At 43.7% G+C, this 19275-nt stretch overlaps 1 protein-coding gene across 3 annotated transcripts in view; it reads right to left on the reverse strand.

The window, feature by feature from the left end:
• Positions 1–5516: 5516 nt before the first annotated feature.
• DPP6 (dipeptidyl peptidase like 6) overlaps positions 5517–19275 on the reverse strand; it is a 525902-nt gene continuing 512143 nt past the window's right edge. For all 3 annotated transcript variants that reach the window (XM_076331931.1, XM_076331929.1, XM_076331930.1), the window contains exons 19-26: positions 18032–18101; positions 15248–15442; positions 14456–14510; positions 13460–13565; positions 12556–12614; positions 9456–9528; positions 9283–9356; positions 5517–7737 (exon numbers count right to left, since the gene is read on the reverse strand). In XM_076331931.1, the coding sequence (XP_076188046.1) occupies positions 7591–7737; positions 9283–9356; positions 9456–9528; positions 12556–12614; positions 13460–13565; positions 14456–14510; positions 15248–15442; positions 18032–18101 (779 nt within the window). In that variant the 3' untranslated portion in view covers positions 5517–7590. The remainder of the gene's footprint in view (positions 7738–9282; positions 9357–9455; positions 9529–12555; positions 12615–13459; positions 13566–14455; positions 14511–15247; positions 15443–18031; positions 18102–19275) is intronic.

The following is a 19275-nucleotide window of genomic DNA, read 5'->3' on the forward strand; positions in this document are numbered from 1 at the left end:
CGCAGCGCGTGCCCTCCCAAAGCGGGCGTCTGGAGCTGGCTGGATAAATTGTGCCTTAAAGTGCCTATTAGTCTTCTGCAAAAAAAAACTATAAAGAGAGCCTAGATCAGATGTCCCAGCTGTGGAGACGTTCAATGTAAACATCTACATTTCACTCCATGAAACCAGCTGACACTTGTCCAAAAAAACCTGCGGCACTAACTTTTTCTTAAAAGTGTCTTGGGGCAGAAGTTCCCAGAACAGGTAACCCAGAGGCTCTGCAGACAAAGCAAGCCTTTGCATCCAGTGAAATGCTTCAGACAAGGATTTCTTCCTCTTTAATTTCTTTTCTGAAGGTGCTGAGTGGGGGAATGAAGGATATTTTACCTTTAAAGTCCTAATGTAGGAAAATGCAGTGCTTTTCCACCAGTTAGTTATTCAGCCAGAGATTGCAGATTTTTTTGAGGATGTTTGGGCTGAGTTTCTGGATGCCGTCACTGTGTTGCATGATGAAGTGTTTACAGTCTGCCACTAGAGGCAAGTGAGAAAAGTTTTTCCTATCCCAATTTCCTCATAAATTATATAGTTATAAGAATCATCACAGTGAAAATAAAAGTCTACTGGATCACAGATAAATCCTATGCAGTTAATGAGGTTTGAATTTAATGTTTTCAGGGCTTCTACCTTCAAAAAATGCCTCTTCAAGAAGAACTGCAGCCCATTGTGCAGAGTTGATAAGGATGAAAAACGCTGACGTAGCACTGGCTCTGGTTTCCACTCAAAGCTGGGACATTGTTTGCTCCTTTCCCCTACAACACCATCACCAACAACAGCTGACAAATACCTTATTGCCAGCTGTTGTATTGATAGCCCAGAAGAGGGAATTTCCATCACTGTTATTGCACCAGACGCTCTCTGGCTTTCCGTGCAATTCTTTGCACAGCTGACGTGGTTACTGCTCACATTGCCACCGCTGATTTCCTCAGTGACCATTCACTTTCGTGAGTGCAAGGTGCAGGATAAAATTACAGGCATGGTTGGCAGCTTTTGGGTGAGAACGTGCCCCTTTCTGTTCCCCCCTGGTGCTCTCAATATCTCCGTGCATGCACCGCTTGCTGCTCCTGGCAGCTCCGAGGGTGCAGGCTGTGATGAGCAGCTCAGAGCCTCTGCCTCGGGGGAATGGCTGTGAGCCAGATCTCAGCCATTTTCAACTCACTTCGATTTCTAGACTCCTTAAGATTTCCCACTGAGGCTCACTAGCTAGTAAATTGAAGTTTACTGATGTTCGGCTTGCTTTTCTCATCTGCCATTCGTGGACCTCTCTTAGTGCACAGACTGAAAATGTCTGGGGTGGCGGGTCTCTGTCTTTTTCATGGGCAGAACCCTGACCATGTCAGGGGAGGGACTGCATCTCTGGATGGGCTGTCTCATCTCTGGGCTCTCCTTTGTCTCTCCTCCTTCCTCTGCAACATTTTTTAATAGGTGGGAAACTTTTGGGTGCATGCCAGACTCATGTGAAGGCTACATCGCTTTGATGAAGAAGAAGCCAAGTACAGGTAAAACAGCATCCTGAATTTCCAGCTTTCTATGCATCCAAATGTGAATTTAGAGGGAACAAAAGTCAGCCAGAAAATATCGCAGAGGGCTGACCTGCTGGGCTCCTGAGTCTCTGCACCCTTTTCCCGTGGTGTCTCAGAGCAGAGCGTGGAGCAGAGGATTTGCCTTGTTCGTGTTTTTTCTCCAGGTTTGATTTTCCAGGTGAAGGACTCACTCCACTTAGAGGTGCTCCCAGACGAGGGGGTGGGGAGCAGGTACTCGGGAGCTTGTGCAGGCTGGTTACCAATACTCACTACAAATTGTCCGTTTGAGTTACTGGAAATGCTCGGCACAAACTACATTTCAGGACATTGACAACAGCCGTTGCAAAGACAATGTAAGGCCTGGATGCATTTTCTAGCAAGGATGAGAGCATTCACATCAGCTCACTGAAAGAGTTGTTCGTTGCTTTAAAATGACCCAAAAGGTACATTTATAATGAAGGAAAGAAAAAAAAAACCTGGAGGGAAACCTTGCTATTCCACAGGAACACTGGAGCATGCTTTACTTTTGTGTTTTCCTGGGGCCTTGTTACATCTAAATTTGCTTTTTACTCCTCTCTCTCAGTCATGGAAATAGACATTTTCATTAAAGCTGTTATCCCAGTGAGGAGGCAGAATGTAGCTTCATTTAATATGAGGCTTTTAATGAATGTCTTGAAGCGAAAAAAAAGAAGAAAAAATCCGTTTTATAAAGGATTTCTGAATCTTCCCCTTCATAGCTGCTGGCAACACAACTGCTGTAGCAGAAATTGTTGCTTACAAAGGACATCATTGATTATTGTGGCCAAATAAAGGACCCACAACCACACTAGGAGGGCGGTCTTGCATTCATCCGCGGGATGGGGAGAAGCTGGTTTCCCCATCCCAGGGCAGGTCTGAGGCTGGGGCGTTGGAGACCTGTCCCCAGCTGCCTCGCACCGGTGCAAGAGTGGCAGCAGGGGTGGTTTCTCCTCTCCCAGTGGTACCTGCCCCCAGAGGTCCCTCCACTTTCTTTCTGTCCCCTTCGGAGTTGGTCAGCCAGGGTGATCCCAGCTGAAGGTATTCAGAAAAAGGATATCTTCAGCCCTTCATTTCTTGAGCTGCGGTGGAAAAGCCAGCCAGTGTTTTCAGGTTGTTACAATCATGAAAAAAAGCTGCAGACAGCAGTTGGCATTTGGGGCTTGTTCTGGAAATTAAAACTAGTTCTTATATAAACACCCGAGCCCCATACTGGGATGTTTCAAGAAAAGACACAGTGTCACCCCAATGTTGTGACATTGAGATAGTCAAAGATTTGACTCTGTTAATGCTTAGCAAAGATGTTGGCAGCCGCTCCCAGAGAGCAGGATCATTGCTTACAAGTTTTCCTGCCACACAGACCAGATGTGGCCTCCTTTCCCCTTGGCTCTGGAGCTGAATTAGGTGGAGGATGCCAAAAAGGAGGGAAGACCAAAGCCTTGTTTCCACATACACTCTCAGTGGCTTGTGTCACTGTGGAGGTGAGCTCCTGGCACTTGCCGTAGGCGATGGGTGACGTCCCGCTCAGGGCTATATCAAACTAATGGATTCTTCCAACAGCAGAGGCACGAGTCCCCTGGGTTTTAGTGTCCCATCTGTCTGCAGCAGCTGCAGAGGGCAGCGGGAGGGTAATGTGGGACACTTTTCAACTTGAAACACCACAACTGGACATGTTGGTTGGCTACAGGCCTCTCCATGCTCATCCTGTCCTTTGTCAAAACCTGAATATTGCAATATGGTTCCTATTCTTCCCAAACACCCCCTTCCCTTCCCTCTGTGAGCTGCCTGGTTCTGCACCCACCACAGGTTTGGAAAGGCTGAGGCTGCAAGGCAGATGGAGGGCTGGCTGGATATGGGGAGTTGGGAGAGCCAGACCAGCACGTGTCTTCATAGCAGGTGGCCTGGTGCAATAGGGAGAGCAAAGAATTAATCTTTGGGGATCTTCTCTTCCTTATTCCCTCACAGCAAAAGAATAAGCACCAAGCAAAGGATGCTGGCCAAGCATGAATTAGCTGTTAGAATAAAGAATTTATTTTGGTTATGGCTTATTGGGAGGGCTCACCATGCTGCTTTTATATTTGTCTCTTCCTAGTTTCCAAGGGGGTGCTGGGTTTGCTTTCAGACTGTAACCACGCCGAATGGGGAGAAGACAGAAAGATGAAGTGGGAAGAGGAGACAGGTCTTAGCAAGTGCCCTTAGCTCTGCTCTGAGCCTCCAGCCTGGAGCCTAAGTTGGGAGAGCAAAATAGAAATAAGCAAACAGCTGGCTCAGTAAGAGGCAATGATTAAGGAATTGGCAACTGAGATCTTGAGCTTTTTCTGTTACCTTTTCCATTTTTGCCTTTTCCTCTTCTTTTGCAAATGGAAAGCAGCAAAGGCGGCCAGGGAGGAATGAGCACCGAGGGGAGCCAGCATTTACCCAGGGCAAGGAAGAAAGTGTCCTCACCCCAGCTCTCACCAAGGCATGTGTGGCAGCTTCTGTGCAGCCCCAGGAAGGACTGCAGGGCAGATGTGCCCTACGACCCGATATGAAAAGTTAAAACATCCAGTGCCTTACCACTGCCAACCTGAGTGAGCTTCAGAGCGACAACATGAGCACGAGAGCAAAAGCAAGAGCACCTCTCCAGGTCCCAGTACAGCTCCATGAGGGTACCAGCACCGGCCTCGTTCCTTCGGTCTCCCCCACTAAACACGCATTTCTCCACATTGTTAACAGCACTTTCCAATGGTCTTCCCATGGGAAAGTTACTGAGCATCCCACATATCCTTTCTCCTTCACTCATTTTTTTTCCTTTCTACCCTTCAGAGATGCAGCATTTGTTTGGCCTGAGCTCGTGGGCAGAGCTTGGATGGGTTTATATGCTCCATGCCTGAACCCATAGACAGTTAGAAACATGGCTGGCTGCCTGGCTTTGTTAATTAGCTACCAGCAATGCCTCATTTTTCCCTCTGTGGTTTCCTTCTGAATTAGTAGGGCACCGCTCATTAGTTCTCTTCGGCTTTGGGATGCCACAGTTGAACATTACGGCATCCAGAAATGCCAGTTCATTGAGAGTATGAGCTTGATTTGTTTGGACAATAAAAAAATATTAGTTACATTTAGGCAATTAGAATCATAGAATCATAGAATCATTAAGGTTAGAAAAGACCTCTAAGATCATCGAGTCCAACCGTCAACCCAACACCACCATGCCCACTAAACCATGTCCCTAAGCGCCTCATCTACATGTCTTTTAAATACCTCCAGGGATGGGGACTCAACCACTTCCCTGGGCAGCCTGTTCCAATGTTTAACCGCTCCTTCAGTAAAGAAATTTACTGAAAAAGAAAAATTAAAGAAAATTAAGCAAATTGATTGAAGGGAAACAAATATCTGAATTCAGGTGGGATAACTCCCTCCTCTTGCTTGCCTCTTTCCTGATGGAGAGTCATGTGCAGAAAAATCTGCTATGGCAGACTCAGTAAGTTTTAGTGCTTTGTTCCCCCTTCAGAACCCAAAAGCAACTTTTGGGAAGAGGGACAATGGGTGAAATGCCAAAAATCCCTTTGGTCAAGCTGTCATGCCCGGCTGATGCCCTTAGGAAGCCCGTGTGCCAGGTCAGCAGGTATTCCAGCACCGGGGTCAGCAGGCAGAAAGGGAGGAAAGGTGCATTTTCACCAAAGGCTAGAGGGTGATAAGGGTCTTCTCATGAACTGCTACTTTGGGATTGAACCCACTTTGTGCTACTTCATGTTTTCCTCAAAAGCAGTCACCACTTACCACGGTGACACCATTTACCAAGGTTACAGGCAGACTAAATGCCGATGTGCATTTATTTATAAAGACTTGTTTTCATTTTTCTGATCTGCACCCTGGAGTTTGGGCTCAGTTCAACCAGGAATAGCACTTCCAGCAACTTGATGCTTATTTAAGTACTTAATACTAAATAACAGCAGTAGCAACCAGGGTGGTAAAATAATGTTTTATTCCATGAATGAACAAACACTACCATGCCACATCCTAAAGTTCTTTCTACAAAAGATTGTGGACAAAGCAGATTTTTACATTTCTTGGGTCAAGTTCATTTCAGGCTTTTGAGCCTGTTCAGTGTAGCAAAATCTGGACACGCAGCATTCTTATTGTCTATTTGGCATTTTGCCAGATAAAGCAGATTTATACCGTAGTTCTTGTTCACACAATGTTGATGCACTGTAAATTAAAGAAGATAATCAAAACCAAACTAGGTCATTTCTATGGTTTATCAATATATTTTTCATGATGGTCAAAGTACAACCAACATTCAAAGCTTAAAATAATGAAGATAAAAAAGACACACTAAAGAACACAATGGAAACATCATCGTTGCTGTCAGGATGTGAGTTTACCCACAGTACTATGTAAAAAGTAGAAACCGGCGTTGACATTCAAGCTGTCAAAACAAGAAAAGAAATTACATTAATTGTTATATTTCCAAGCTAGTACTTCTAAAGAGTCCTGATCAGCAAAGAAGTGTTATCGCATGCATGCTGAACACAAGACTAATATTGGATCGGGGACCTGACAAATAACGGACTTACATTCCTTTATATACAACAAAATGAAATATACAGTATTAATACTGGCTGTACATTTGGTCAGAATATTTTACAAGGAGCGACACTAGTCAAAATTCTTATGACGCAGTAAGTGGAAGTGAATGAATGTTGGATTTCTTTCTGAGAGTTGAATTTTTTCACAAGAAGTTTTAAAAGTTCCTTTGCACTGCTATAATGGAGTGTTAGATATTCTAAAGCAAAAATGCCGCCATTTTTTTTCTTTTATGCTAGTGTGAGCGGAAGAGATAATTAAACGTGTTTGGAATGTGCTAATCATTGACCTGGAATAAAACTAAGCCACAGACAGCATGTGCAATAAACCTCTGCACATTGGTTCTGTTTAAATGGCTTTATGAGATTATCTGTGAAGTATCTGGTACAAATTTCTGCTACCGTAGCCTCATCTAGTCATCCCCCAACAGGTTGCCAACCAACCGTTCCAACACTAAAAGAAGAAAAAAAATAATTGTGACTGTCGCATATTTTTCTATAGTACAATAAAAATATCTCAATATTAAGCTGATTTAGCTTATTTATATGCATATCTCTCAAGGCTGCCAGAGAAAATACTCAATCTTGCAGGCAAAGGCTATGCCGGGAACATGAAAGTGAGATTGCCTTTGCTTTAGTCTAATAGATTTTTTAATGTCTGGGTACCTCGACCCCCGTTGCCTCTTTAGAACCCTAAGGTCTAAAGTGAGTTGGATAATTCAGTGTATGTTTTTACCCCATCCAGAACAAGCTGAGAAGCTGATAAGGTAAGCACAAGACCCAGTGAAAACAGAAGTAAAAGCTATACAAAATTAAGAAATAATTACAGGAAGGTAAAGATCAGTGTAACTATAGCAATATTTCATACAATTGAATTTGTGTGTCCTATAGCAATGAGAAACCTTCTGAACATGGGAAAGAGCAGGCAAGTATGTATGAATCAGTATCCTTTAAAATAATTGTGCTATAATCTTTTCCATGTATTAGGTTAGGTCTTTTTTCTGACACAGTGTGATGCTAACTATAGTAACCTTAATACGGATGACGGATTTCACTGCTACTGCTTGATTGCTTGAATGCAAAGAGACATTAAATCTTCCAGTCCTCAAAGCGGTTTCTTGGGGTGTTCCTTCAAGTTCAGTGTCTTGCCACTTTCACGCTAGAAGTCACTTTGTGGCAAACAAAAAAAGAAAGAAAAAAAAGGGGGAAAAAAAAGAAAGAAAAAGAAGATGTTGGTTGTGATGGATTAATTTCAGACAGCAGTTTCTGCTGAGTTCACCATGCTTAATGTTCTTCCATTTAGGAAGGAGTTGCTGTCAAGTAAAGCAGATGAGCTGCTTTCAGTTTTCTTTAAATACATGCTAACAACTTAACATCTCTTTCTTCAGGAAAATGATCCAGTTGCATATTGTTAGAGAGATCTGCCTTGTGCTTAGCATGAACAAGTAGGGTTAATCGTCGTCCTCCTCCTCTTTCAGTGGGGCTATCGGGAGTTTGTCCTGAACTTGGAAACATGCTACAAAGAAGTTGACAATGGAGTTGTACAAATGCTGCTCCAATGCTGCATTGTTAAAGTAATGGCTTTCGTCGGGGTAAATCTGCAAAGAAACAAGAAAATACACACCGTTAGGAGCTTAAAGTCTCAGGACTGACCATATCTGCAGCTCAAGCTGGCCTGCAAACCCACTGCTTCTCCTCAGCACTGTGTCTTCCCGTAGATGCACATGAGGTCCAGGGTAATTCAGGTACCACAGCACTCTGAGCGCAGACTTGCATCTTCCTTCAAAAGGAACTTTTTTGGGGAGGATTTTTCATTTAACTCCACTCTGAACAAGTTCAGGCTAAGCAGAACCAGACGACACTTAAAAATAACAGTGCTTGCTCCTTGTGAAAAGTGAAAAAAAACCCAGTGCAAGTCTGTGGAGAGAAAAGGCATTAGGTTTTTACTGACTAAAATGAGGCCTTTAAAGAAAAAATGTCATTAAGTAAAAAATTGAAATAAAAGCTTGCTGGAAAAGTAATTAAATAGAAAAAATGTGGGAAGCTAGAAATGAAATAGTTTAAACACAACTTTCCATTTTAATGAAACAGATAACTTCTGCACATGTTAAAGGAGGGTCGTAAGAGGGTCGTAATGGATTGTCTAGACCAGGACATTGAAGGGGGAAAAATGAGTTTCTAGGGCTGGATCCTTGCAGGCAGGACTAAGGTGTCTCACTGTTGAGTACCTCAATCCAAGACGTAGACCCCTCAGCCCTCTATTCAGTCCTCAACTAAACTTTGAGGTGCCTCTAGCCCATCAGTGGCTTCAAGCTCTAAAGTACTAATGCTTCTGCACTGGGAAATATGCAGGGGCGCCTCAGTCACTGTGCCGACCCAACTCGTGCCGGGCTCGTTGCGTAGCTCCCGTGTCTGTGCTCCAGCCTATCTGCCTTTGGAGCATAATGGAGTGAGCATACCCATCACATGAAGCTCCACAGAAATGCAGCCAGAGGGAGCTGGTATTCAGTAAATCAAGCATTAGCAGGACTTAGGCACTGCAACGCAACTGTCTATACTGTGAGCATGGTCCCTGGCATGGTTCGATCCTGGGCTAGTTGCACTCTCCTGGCCGTGGCTTGAGATGTAGCAGAGGTCAGGGACCATCCCCATGGCTGGTGGATGGGTTCATTTTGGAAGCTTTAATGGCTTGGACATGGGCCATTCAGCAAATCAGAGATGTAATTCAGCAGAAAGAGGGGCTTTCCAGACCAGAGCATGTCGTTCGCAGAGGGATGTCAGATTTAAGAGACATCTCTCTCCTTAACTTTTCTGGTTGATTTAATTTAGATCCCTGTTTCCCTGTAATTAATCCTGAATTTAGCCTGTTGTTCCCAAAGAAAGTAAACAGGCACCAATTCATTAGAGAGATGTCTCTCAAAACCTAATTTTCTGTAATTTAATAACTGTTCAACAACTGTCCAAACCAAAACAGTGGTATCAAATAAGCACGGGAGTACATAGGAACACATTATACGCTGGTGCTATTTCTCCTGCCAGCCTGAGTTTGCAAGTGGCTTTTCAAAGCTTGCTTCATAACAGCAGTTTGAGTTCAAACTGGGAAATAACTGTTCAACTATGAAAAAAAGAAACACATACTGTACCTGCAAGCTGTAATTAGCCTTTGCCCTAATTAGGTGTGTGATAAGGTCTGCAGTATGCTGAAAATGGATTTTTTCTGTAAAAACAGATTACAATCATTAAAGAGGCAAATTTAATTAAGAAAAATCAAAGCCATCCCAAAAATATAATGAGCTCAAATGATGGGCTAACTTACCATCAGCAGTAGCATGAATGATCAAAAATGTCTGTTCCTTCAGTAATGAGACTCTGTGTGCTAATTTGGTGATCTGTTGAAGGTACAGGTTGCAATAAGATTAAAAATCTTGCTAGAAATTAGCAATTTATATGGAGAAAATAGAAGCACTTAATTCCATTTGATACTTCATCACAAGGATAACAAGCAGACACCAGCACAGCATATTCTCTTGGCTACTTGAATCAGTCTGGAGGTAAAATAGACCCCCACCCTGTCCTTCCAGGCTCAGTATCAGCAGCAGGAAGAGGTCAGAGACCCTCATCTGTTCTGATAATGTTCACCAAAAGCCTGAACTGCAGAACACATGGAATATGTCAAAGTGAATTTCCAGTGAATACAAAACACCGATGAAAAGCGTGCCCAGGTGCCTATGCCTAAGAACTCTTCAGAGAGCTGGAGTGACTTTGGTATGGTTTGAAAGCCAACCTCGATGAGCTTTGACAGCCTGGGGGAGGATCTGATACTAAATTCAAGTGTCCACTGCTGAGAATGCCTTTGCTGCCAACTGTCTTTCAGATGCACAGGGAAAATACAAATCTGAGTGACTGCAAATGGTACTGGGTAAGAGAAATTAAGGGCTTCTCCACTTTTTGCTCCATTGTTCAGAAGAATACAAGTCTTAAGGAGACTCCAAAAGACTCCAGAAAAGTCTTGGAGTGGCAAAAGGAATGTATGTCTCAAATCACAGGTGTTACTGCTTTATAGGGGTGTCCTGGTTTTGGCAGGGATAGAATTAATTTTCTTTCTAGTAGCTGGTACAGTGCTGTGTTTTGGATTTAGGATGAGATTAATGTTGATAACACACTGATGTTTTAGTTGTTGCTTAGTGCTTACACTAGTCAAGGACTTTTCAGCTTCCCACACTCTACCGACTGAGAAGGCTGGAGGTGCACAAGAAGCTGGGAGGGGGCACAGCCAGGACAGCTGACCCCAACTGGCCAAAGGGACATTCCATACCATGGGACGTCATGCTCAGTACATAAACTGGGGAAAGCTGGCCGGGGGGGCCGCTGCTCGGGGACTGGCTGGGCATCCATTGGTGGGTGGTGAGCAATGGCATTGTGCATCACTTGCTTTGTATATTCTTCTTCTTCTTCTTCTTCTTCTTCTTCTTCTTCTTCTTCTTCTTCTTCTTCTGATTTTATTCTATTTCAATTATTAAACTGTTTTTATCTCAACCCACGAGTTTTCTCACTTTTACTCTTCCAATTCTCCCCCCACCGGGGGGTGGGGGGAGTGAGCGAGCGGCTGTGTGGGGCTCAGTTGCCGACTGAAGTTAAACCACGACAAGGGGGGCAGGGAAGAATAGCTGTCTCAGCTTAAATTCATGTTTCCTTCACTGTTTAAAGGCATGTGCCCTAGCTCTCATTCACTTGCATGAGTTAATGTATTTGATTAACTGTTAACTGATACCCTTGTATCAATCCTATCTTATACCTGTTTTCATCTTCCCACTGTCCTATGTGGTTTCCACAGAAGATAGCCAAGTGCATCTCCAACAGCAACAGAACCTTCCATGCTTGGTTATGGAGGTCGAATTAGCTGGCTAAAAACATTGGCATGTATTATTAAGATATGGTCACTGTCATTTTACATTACAGATTATGTGTATCTCTCCTCATTTAAAAGATAAAGCAACCCTGAACATTAGAAGTGGCCCTGCGTATTTCCTTGGTGCTAGAGGCAAGTTTTTGGAAATTTTGGTGGATGCAGGCCTGTTCTGGCTTTCTTGCAGCTCCACGCTCTGTATTGACTTAGAAAGTGTTTGCAAATTTTGTAAGGGTGCCCTCTGATCTTCCCTCTATTGTTAGACTTAATTAATGAGTTCTCTCATCCTCAGATTGCTCGCTGCGATGCTTAAGTCTTGTGATGGTGTATGCACATATCTTGCACTCTGTTCTCCCCCTATATGGCTCCTTCCTCTCCGCTCCCCCAGTTGTAACCTACCACATGACAATACAGCTTTTTTGGAGTCTACATCAAGTCTTGAATTATGTGGCCTTCATAAGTTCGTGTCTGGTCCACGGGTTAGGAGCAGTTCTTCTCCCTAAGCAATTCATGGTTCAACTGTGGCGTGTAGGAGACGTGTATCAGTTAGGGTCCGTACCCAGAACAGTGCCATGCTCTGCGGAGAGCTCAGGTGCTGTTCCTAGCAGTTAATCCCAAGTCAGCTAAAAGTACCACTATTTGCTTAGGCCAGCTTTTCAACGCACAAAGAGCACGTGGCAATACAAAGCTCTCATTTCTGGAATATCTTCCCTTGCTTTCACCTCTACTGACCCGCCTTCAAATTTCTAAAAGGGCTAAGAGAGTTAGCAGTGATCTAGAGATCATGAGTGCAAAATCTGAGAGACAATGATCTCAGAATTTAGATAGCCAGGAAAAGCTTCCACTGCAGGGGCACAGGGTGCTACCTGCCTTCTCTGTAAGAAAACAGTTTCAAACCTTTGCTGCCTTCACGACTTCTAGCTGAAGACAAGGCTTAGCAGGCTTAACAAGGTTTTCTGTATAACAAATTTTGTTTGTGTGACTATTCTTTATTAGGTTTTTCCTAATACATATTAAATAATATCCTCATTAACTGGTGCCATGTCTCCTTTTCCATGTCCTGCCCAACTCTGGCACACAGTTCTGCCTATGTGAAATATCACATCTGTGCTTACTTTGAAAAAGCCAAGAGAAGCTGAGCTTCACTTGACTTTGGATCAAAAATTGTATCTGAGAGAATCAAAGTGGCAAGACTATTGGGATGAACTTTAAAGGAGGTCATGACATCCTGTCCACTTAGGCACACCTGAGTCACTCAGCCGCAGTTCTTTCAATCTGTAAAACTGGAATAACTGTATTTACCCAATTTAGAGAGGCAGACATGAAGGTTAATCAATAAAAAACGTATCCATTATTACTATTAAGACAACAAAAGCAGTCAGCAGGCTGAAGGACACCTTCAGACTTTTACTAGTGCATATCCTGCTCCTTTCCCAAAAGAGAACACATGGAGGAAGAGTTAAAACTCCATTCACGTTTTATCAGGGAAATGCAGTGCCCATGCAGTTACCTCGTATGCTCTGTTATCAATCCCATGCAAGCCCAAATATCTTTCAGAAAAGGCTGAAGCTTGAAAAGAAAAAAAGAAAACATGTCTTTCAGTTATAAGTGAGTACACTGGTGCTTCTGAGTCAAATACTGCAAATACTAAAAAAGACCTTATTTTCTAACATTGCCTTAGTTACACAGGACATATTTCTGACAGTTTTTGAAAATGCACTAAGAATACATATGATACTACAGTCCTTCATTATCACCATGTACTTATGGTTTCTAAATCAGTCACAGAAGAGCTTTTTTTTTTTTCATTAATGCAACTGAGATACAAGAGAAAAGCACTATCATATTGTGTCCCTTTCTCCTTTCACATGGGGCCATCTCCATCAACAGTCGACTGCGGGCTTCCATTGTTCTCAGGGATAACTGTATGGGACCTGATGGCTGGCTTAACACCACTGATTTTTATGGCAGTCCCCTGATTTTCACTGGGACTAAGTGCAAAGGGAACTGGTGTCCCTAAAAGAAAGGACCACCGTGTGCAGTGGAGTATTGCCGCTAGAGAGAGGATGAAGCGGGCAGGCTGGAGCACAGCTCCACGGATGGATGGTTCAGGAAAGAAAGAAGCACGTTCAAGGCAGTGGTGCAGGTTGGTGTCAGAGGCTGGAGGGCTTTAAAGCCAATTCTCTTTTATTTAAAAGAGGTGAGTAATTACTTTGACCACCATGGTTGGTCCCACTGGTGCCAGCAAAATTGCTCTTGAGGGGGAAAAAAGGGTTTATAGCTAGTCCTAAGAAGACACACAATACAAAACAGGCAGAATCTTGGGGAACAAAGAGAAGATAACTGGGAAAGATTAGGGCAGAAACATCATTTGTGGTAGCAAGAGGGTCTGTGGGCTCTGGGATGGGGTTTACCATATAGTTTGAAGTCTGTCAGTGGGGAAAGAGCAGCTCCACAGGCGAACACCTGGTTCTCTTCGCCAGCTGGAAGCATGTAAGTGCTCAGGTAGCCGCCATAATCCTGGAACACAAATGGAGCAGGGGCGTCAGCGGTCCTGCAATGAGGTGCTGCTGCTTTTGGGTACAGAAACAGGGCAGCTGAGACCTTGCAGCAAACTCTCAGCCATTATAGAGCCCTGAAAAAACATGAAACAAGGGATATCTCCCTGGCTTTGGCAGATGAGGCTGAAGATGAACTCAGTACTCGTCACACTCTCCTGAAGGCAGGAGGGTTTTGTGCCCAAGAGCTTGCCTCTTTTCATCCCACCTTATGGCTATAGGTCTAATCAGATATGTTACCTCTCCAAAATATTACCCCAGTCTTTCGCTGTTTAAAATGGATATCACAATTTCAGCATCTGCCGTCAGCCTGTTAACAATTCCCTGCAGAGATGCTGTTGTATGTGCAGCTCTTCGCCCACTCTAAGCCTGCATCTCCCACAATAAACAATTTCTACATGCAGTCCCATTCTCATTTCAAACTGTGTGTACTTTGCAATTGCTGTTTCCCAGCCGGGCACACACTGTGGTGCAAATCAGCCTCAGAAATCAATATTGTTGTTGTACATTTGTACGACACAAGCTAGGTCTACCCACAAACCCATAGGCCTTAAGGGACAAGATGAAAGTGAAATGAAAGTTTGCAAGGGGAAAAAATAATTAATTATCTGACAGCATTTTTCTGACAAATAGTCACTTTCTGCACTTGGAAGTTAATTAAAAAAAAATTGACGAATACATTGATAAAATGAAAGCTTTCATCTTTAACATCTCTGAGCAAGAAGCAGTCTATCTCAAAAATTAATAATGAAAAATTCACCACTGACATATTCAATAAATCAGGATTTAGCTCAGCTGCTTAGCCACACCAGCCAACCAGAACAGCACAGAGGAACAATGGGAAAACATTACCTTCCCAAACACACCGACTCGCATTTTATCAATGTAATGCTCCTTCAGCATTGTCCTAGAACACGAGAGAGGAGAAACAATGGGTTAAAAATATTTTTGTCTTAGATATAGTAAACATAGTGTGATTTTTATCAGCTTGAATTTGGGATGGCCACAGAAAAACAATGTAGACAATCTAAATTCACGCTGCTACACGCCGCTTTCACGTGAATCTCTGTTCTATTTAATCTTGCGACCTGTTGTGTTGGATTTGACCAAGCAATGGCAACAAATAACTTGCACTACCTCTGAAAGTCATAATAAAGCTGATGCTATTACACTACTCTGATACTGTTTTTAGCGTGATTATGTGCAGAATAAAACTAACAGTATGACAGGACTTGACATTTAGGGTTTTGCACTGTTTTTTCTGTTTTAAAAATTTTAAGGGTTTAAAGATGGATTTTTTCCAACTACCAGACCAGCAAAAAAATAATGTAGGAGCTGATATTCAAGCTTACTTGTTCGTAGCTGTATGACTGTACAGAGCTAAAAATAAATAGGCTTTGAACACATGATACAGATAAGTGTGCTCTAATTTAGCTCTGCTTAAGGCTTCTTTTTCTCCCTCTGCACTGGCTGGCATGAGCTCTCTCTCACATGCCGTGACTTGGTCACAGCTGTATGACTGCATTGTCCTTCCCACCCATCTCCTTGCTCTACCCTACACACCATTAAAGCAACAAGAACTAATGACAGTCTTGAGTTAATTATAATTAATGAATTAATTTCTTCAATAACAGTGTCATTCACCGGACAGCTTCCAACTGATCCTTCTCTTCCAAAAGGCCCAGCCTCCTCTTAACCTCATGCAGTAGCTTAGTGCCTTGGAAGCCACTCCCGCGGCCGTCAAACTTCAGCACGATGGTGTTGTGAGAGCTGACCATGACGCTTTCCCACGTCACCTCAAATCTCTCCGTTACAATCTGGCTGCCAGGCGTCCCATCTCTGAAACAGAAACAGGCATCAAGCAAAGGCAATGGCACCAAGCATGGGCCAAACACTGTCCCCGGGGCCGTGAGCTTGCCGTGGCAATGGGGACAGGCAGCTCCCGCATGCATTGTAAGGCAGGGCAGATTTCAGGAAGGGGAGACTGTCCTGGTTTCAGCAGGGATAGAGTTAATTTCCTTCCTAGTAGCTGGTACAGTGCTGTGTTTTGGATTTAGGGTGAGAACAATGTTGATAACGCACCAATGTTTTAGTTGTTGCTCGGTAGTGCTTACACTAGTCAAGGACTTTTCAGCTTCCCACGCTCTACCGACTGAGAAGGCTGGAGGTGCACAAGAAGCTGGGAGGGGGCACAGCCAGGACAGCTGACCCAAACTGGCCAAAGGGATATTCCACACCATATGGCGTCATGCTCAGCATATAAAACTGGGGGAAGAAGAAGGAAGGTGGGACGGTCGGAGTGATGGTGTTTGTCTTCCCAAGTAACCATTACATGTGATGGAGCCCTGCCTTCCTGGAGATGGCTGAACACCTGCCTGCTGATGGGAAGCAGTGAGTGAATTCCTTGTTTTGCTTTGCTTGCGTGCATGGCTTTTGCTTTACCTATTAAACTGTCTTTATCTCAACCCACGAGTTTTCTCTCTTTTACCCTTCTGATTCTCTCCCCCATCCCACCAGGGGGGAGTGAGTGAGCGGCTGGGTGGGGCTTAGTTGCTGGCTGGGGTTAAACCATGACAGAGACCAGTCTCTGCAACGATGATGTGCAGAAGGCTGGTTGTGTGGGATGGGTTTTGAAGCTGGGGTGGAAGCTGCAGGTTGGTTTCTGCCTCCCTCTTTGCACAGCAACTATTGCTGCACTAAGCTGAGCTTTGAACAAACCTAGCAAGCACATCACTAACTGGGCAGGATTCCTTCTGTGAGTAAACCAGGGCAGTGACACAGAGGTCAGTTGAGTTTTTCCTTTTTATACCTGCTCTAATCTATACCTATTTTCTACATTCCCCAAAGATGGTATTTTTGTGGTGGAGGGGTTTCTGTGAGGAGCCTGGCTTTGGGGTGTGCTGACACTGCCAAAATATGTTGGATGAAGCTTGCAAATATCAATCGTCCTTTCCTTTACTGGCAAGCATTGGGGTTTCATTTACTGCCCCCATTCACCCAGCCCAGACCTTCCTTCTCCTACGGGGTTCTCAAGAGAGGATGTAGGTAGAGCTGTCAATCACTTCTGTCACCACTGCTTCACACAAGTACAGAGGGAAAGGACACTTTTAAAGCGATAAAACTAACAGCTTAAAAATGCTCAGGTTGGCCCAAAATTGGTGGGTAAGGGGAAGGGGTGGGCAAGGCTCCCTCTTCACCCTTCTGCTTAGGGCCCAATCCTGTAGAGGGGAACTGTCTTGAGAAATATTGACCCCACTTCAGCCAGACAGCTCAGAAAAATCAAGAGATGAGGATGATGATTGTAAGTAATATTTTAGGACTGGGATTACTGTAGAGCTACTGGCACTTCCATCTACTTCTTGTCCTTTTTGGGGTTCTCAGAGACATCAGGCGACTCACTGCAGGATTTTAATGTGCATGTGACTTAAGTCATTTGCATTTATTCAAGCGAGACCCAGCCACATCCAGCTTCAGAGGCAGCCTAATCAAGTGCTGTTAGCTTGATGAGTACCAATCTTCCTCAAGCACTTGTATAATGAAGTACATTTTCTCTGCAGTAATTTTGTGATGTAACGACACGCTTATTGCAGTGTTTTTGTCCTTCATGGGGGGATGTGCAGGATGGTGCTCAGGCATTCATCAGGCATTCATCACTCCTGCATGAGGCTTCTCTCTTGTGGGGTTCCCTGGCAGGGAGCAAGCGATGCAATGGGATGCAGCCAGGGCCAAACAGGTTCTTCCAAGGTCAGTGACTTCCCCCCCCAGTTTCTTTCCAAATTGTCAGAAAAAACTCAGTAATATGTATTATTATTACTAAATGTTGCATAAAGAGATAGCCATCTGCTATGCCTGCCGGGAGGAAATCCTACCTACCTAATATAAATGCTAACGTTGTGAAGATCTTCAAAGGTTTCTAGCTCTCTCTTTACTGTCACTTCAGGGAACACTGGCATTTAGATGGGAAGGATTGCTGCATGAGGGTGTCCAAAATTTAAGCTGTAGTAAGGCTGACTGCATCCCACTCTAAAACTACCTGTTAAGCACAGGGTGAGTGCCCTAAGCACTGGGACAGAAAGTCATCATCCGTCTTTTATTCCTCCCTCTCCTGTTTCTGCCCCCAAAATTGTTGAATTGCAAGTGTATGGGGAACAACTTTACAAAATCCTACAATTTACTCTGCAGGATTTCACTAGGGCACCCTCCTGAGAGCTGAAATCCTTGGCTCAAACACGGGAGAGAAGGGACCTACGTCTAGCCTTTCCCAACTCTGAGGTGAGGCAGGGGGTAGGGACCAACGTGCTGGACTTAGGTGCTAAAGCGGTCTGGCATTCATCGTACAAAACATATCTTAAAAGGCTCTGATCATGGCTGAGGTTTCCATGCTGCCCTAAAAATGTGAACAGAAAGGAAGGACGAGCGAGAACTTACACAATCAAAAGCAAGGGGTAGTGCGCAGTGTCCGAAAAGGTTGCTGGCTTTAAGATCTGCATTGGCAATTCTAGGAAAAAAAACCCAAATAACAGCATGTCTTCAGTGTGGGAACGCTGACATAACTCTAATAGATTTTTCTGGTGTTTTGGCCACTTATGAGCAGGAACAAAATGGCATTTCATCAGATGCACTGGTAAATAACACCTTAGGAACACAGATGTTGTCAAAGAAAAGACCCATATTATGATAGTCGAGGTGACAAGAAATGTAAATCGGGAGTACAGCGCGAGCTGTTCAGTCATGCATCACTTTTACAGCATTCAATTAACATCTGGCAATAGCTATAATTTTCCTTTTTGGCAGCTGGATGAGTGACACAGCCAGAAATCAGTATTTCAGGGCAGCAGAGGAGGGGGAAAATCAGCGATGAAAATGATAATTTAAAATCCAATTAAATATGGTGGCTGGGGGAGAGAATAGGATTATTTTGCTATAATGGTGTGAAGACAGAGAGAGAAGCATGTATTTCAATCCTAACTTTTAAAGGGCTTAATTTTGCTGTAAAATAGGAGGCAACTGCTGAAACCCCTGCCATTATACTGGTACTGAACCAATGTAAGTGAGAGACGTGCTCACCAAAGCTTCATTTAACTGCTTCCTATGGCCTGGTACTGAGAGCCAAAACGCTGCCATACAAATGCTTTCCGCATTAACGAGAGCACTTTTATTTTTAAAATGTTAACTATAATCCAGATTAGCAAAGGCCCAGCAATTAAATCAGTATTAGGAGCATTTTCAGTAGATTAATACACAGATTAACCGCATGGTTTAAGTGGTTTTCTTTGCAATCATTGTCTGACACTCAGTCTAATTAGTTATTCCATCCAAATGCTAATAGCTGCAAATTGGATCAATGGCCCAGGGACAACCAAAAAGGCCATTGCTTGACTTTAAATACAACTGAGTGCTGCGTGCAGCGTTCCCAAAGCTGTTAAGCCCAAAGCCTTGAAAATACAGGGAGGGCACAGCAGAACAGCCACATGGCTGCAGCCAGCTTGTATTTATTACACACACACGTACATATTTTTGGTTAAATGAGCAGAATTACCTTTCAATGATACCTGCAGTTAAGAAATTTAGCATCAAGCTGAGTTATTCTTAATAAGCTGCCAGTGCCACTATGAATTGGCTCACGGTGGGGAGCTCCTTTTTGGCATGGGAAATATTATGGGTCATACTTT

The sequence above is a fragment of the Aptenodytes patagonicus genome, chromosome 2, assembly GCF_965638725.1.
Source record: "Aptenodytes patagonicus chromosome 2, bAptPat1.pri.cur, whole genome shotgun sequence".
Lineage (NCBI taxonomy): Eukaryota > Metazoa > Chordata > Aves > Sphenisciformes > Spheniscidae > Aptenodytes > Aptenodytes patagonicus.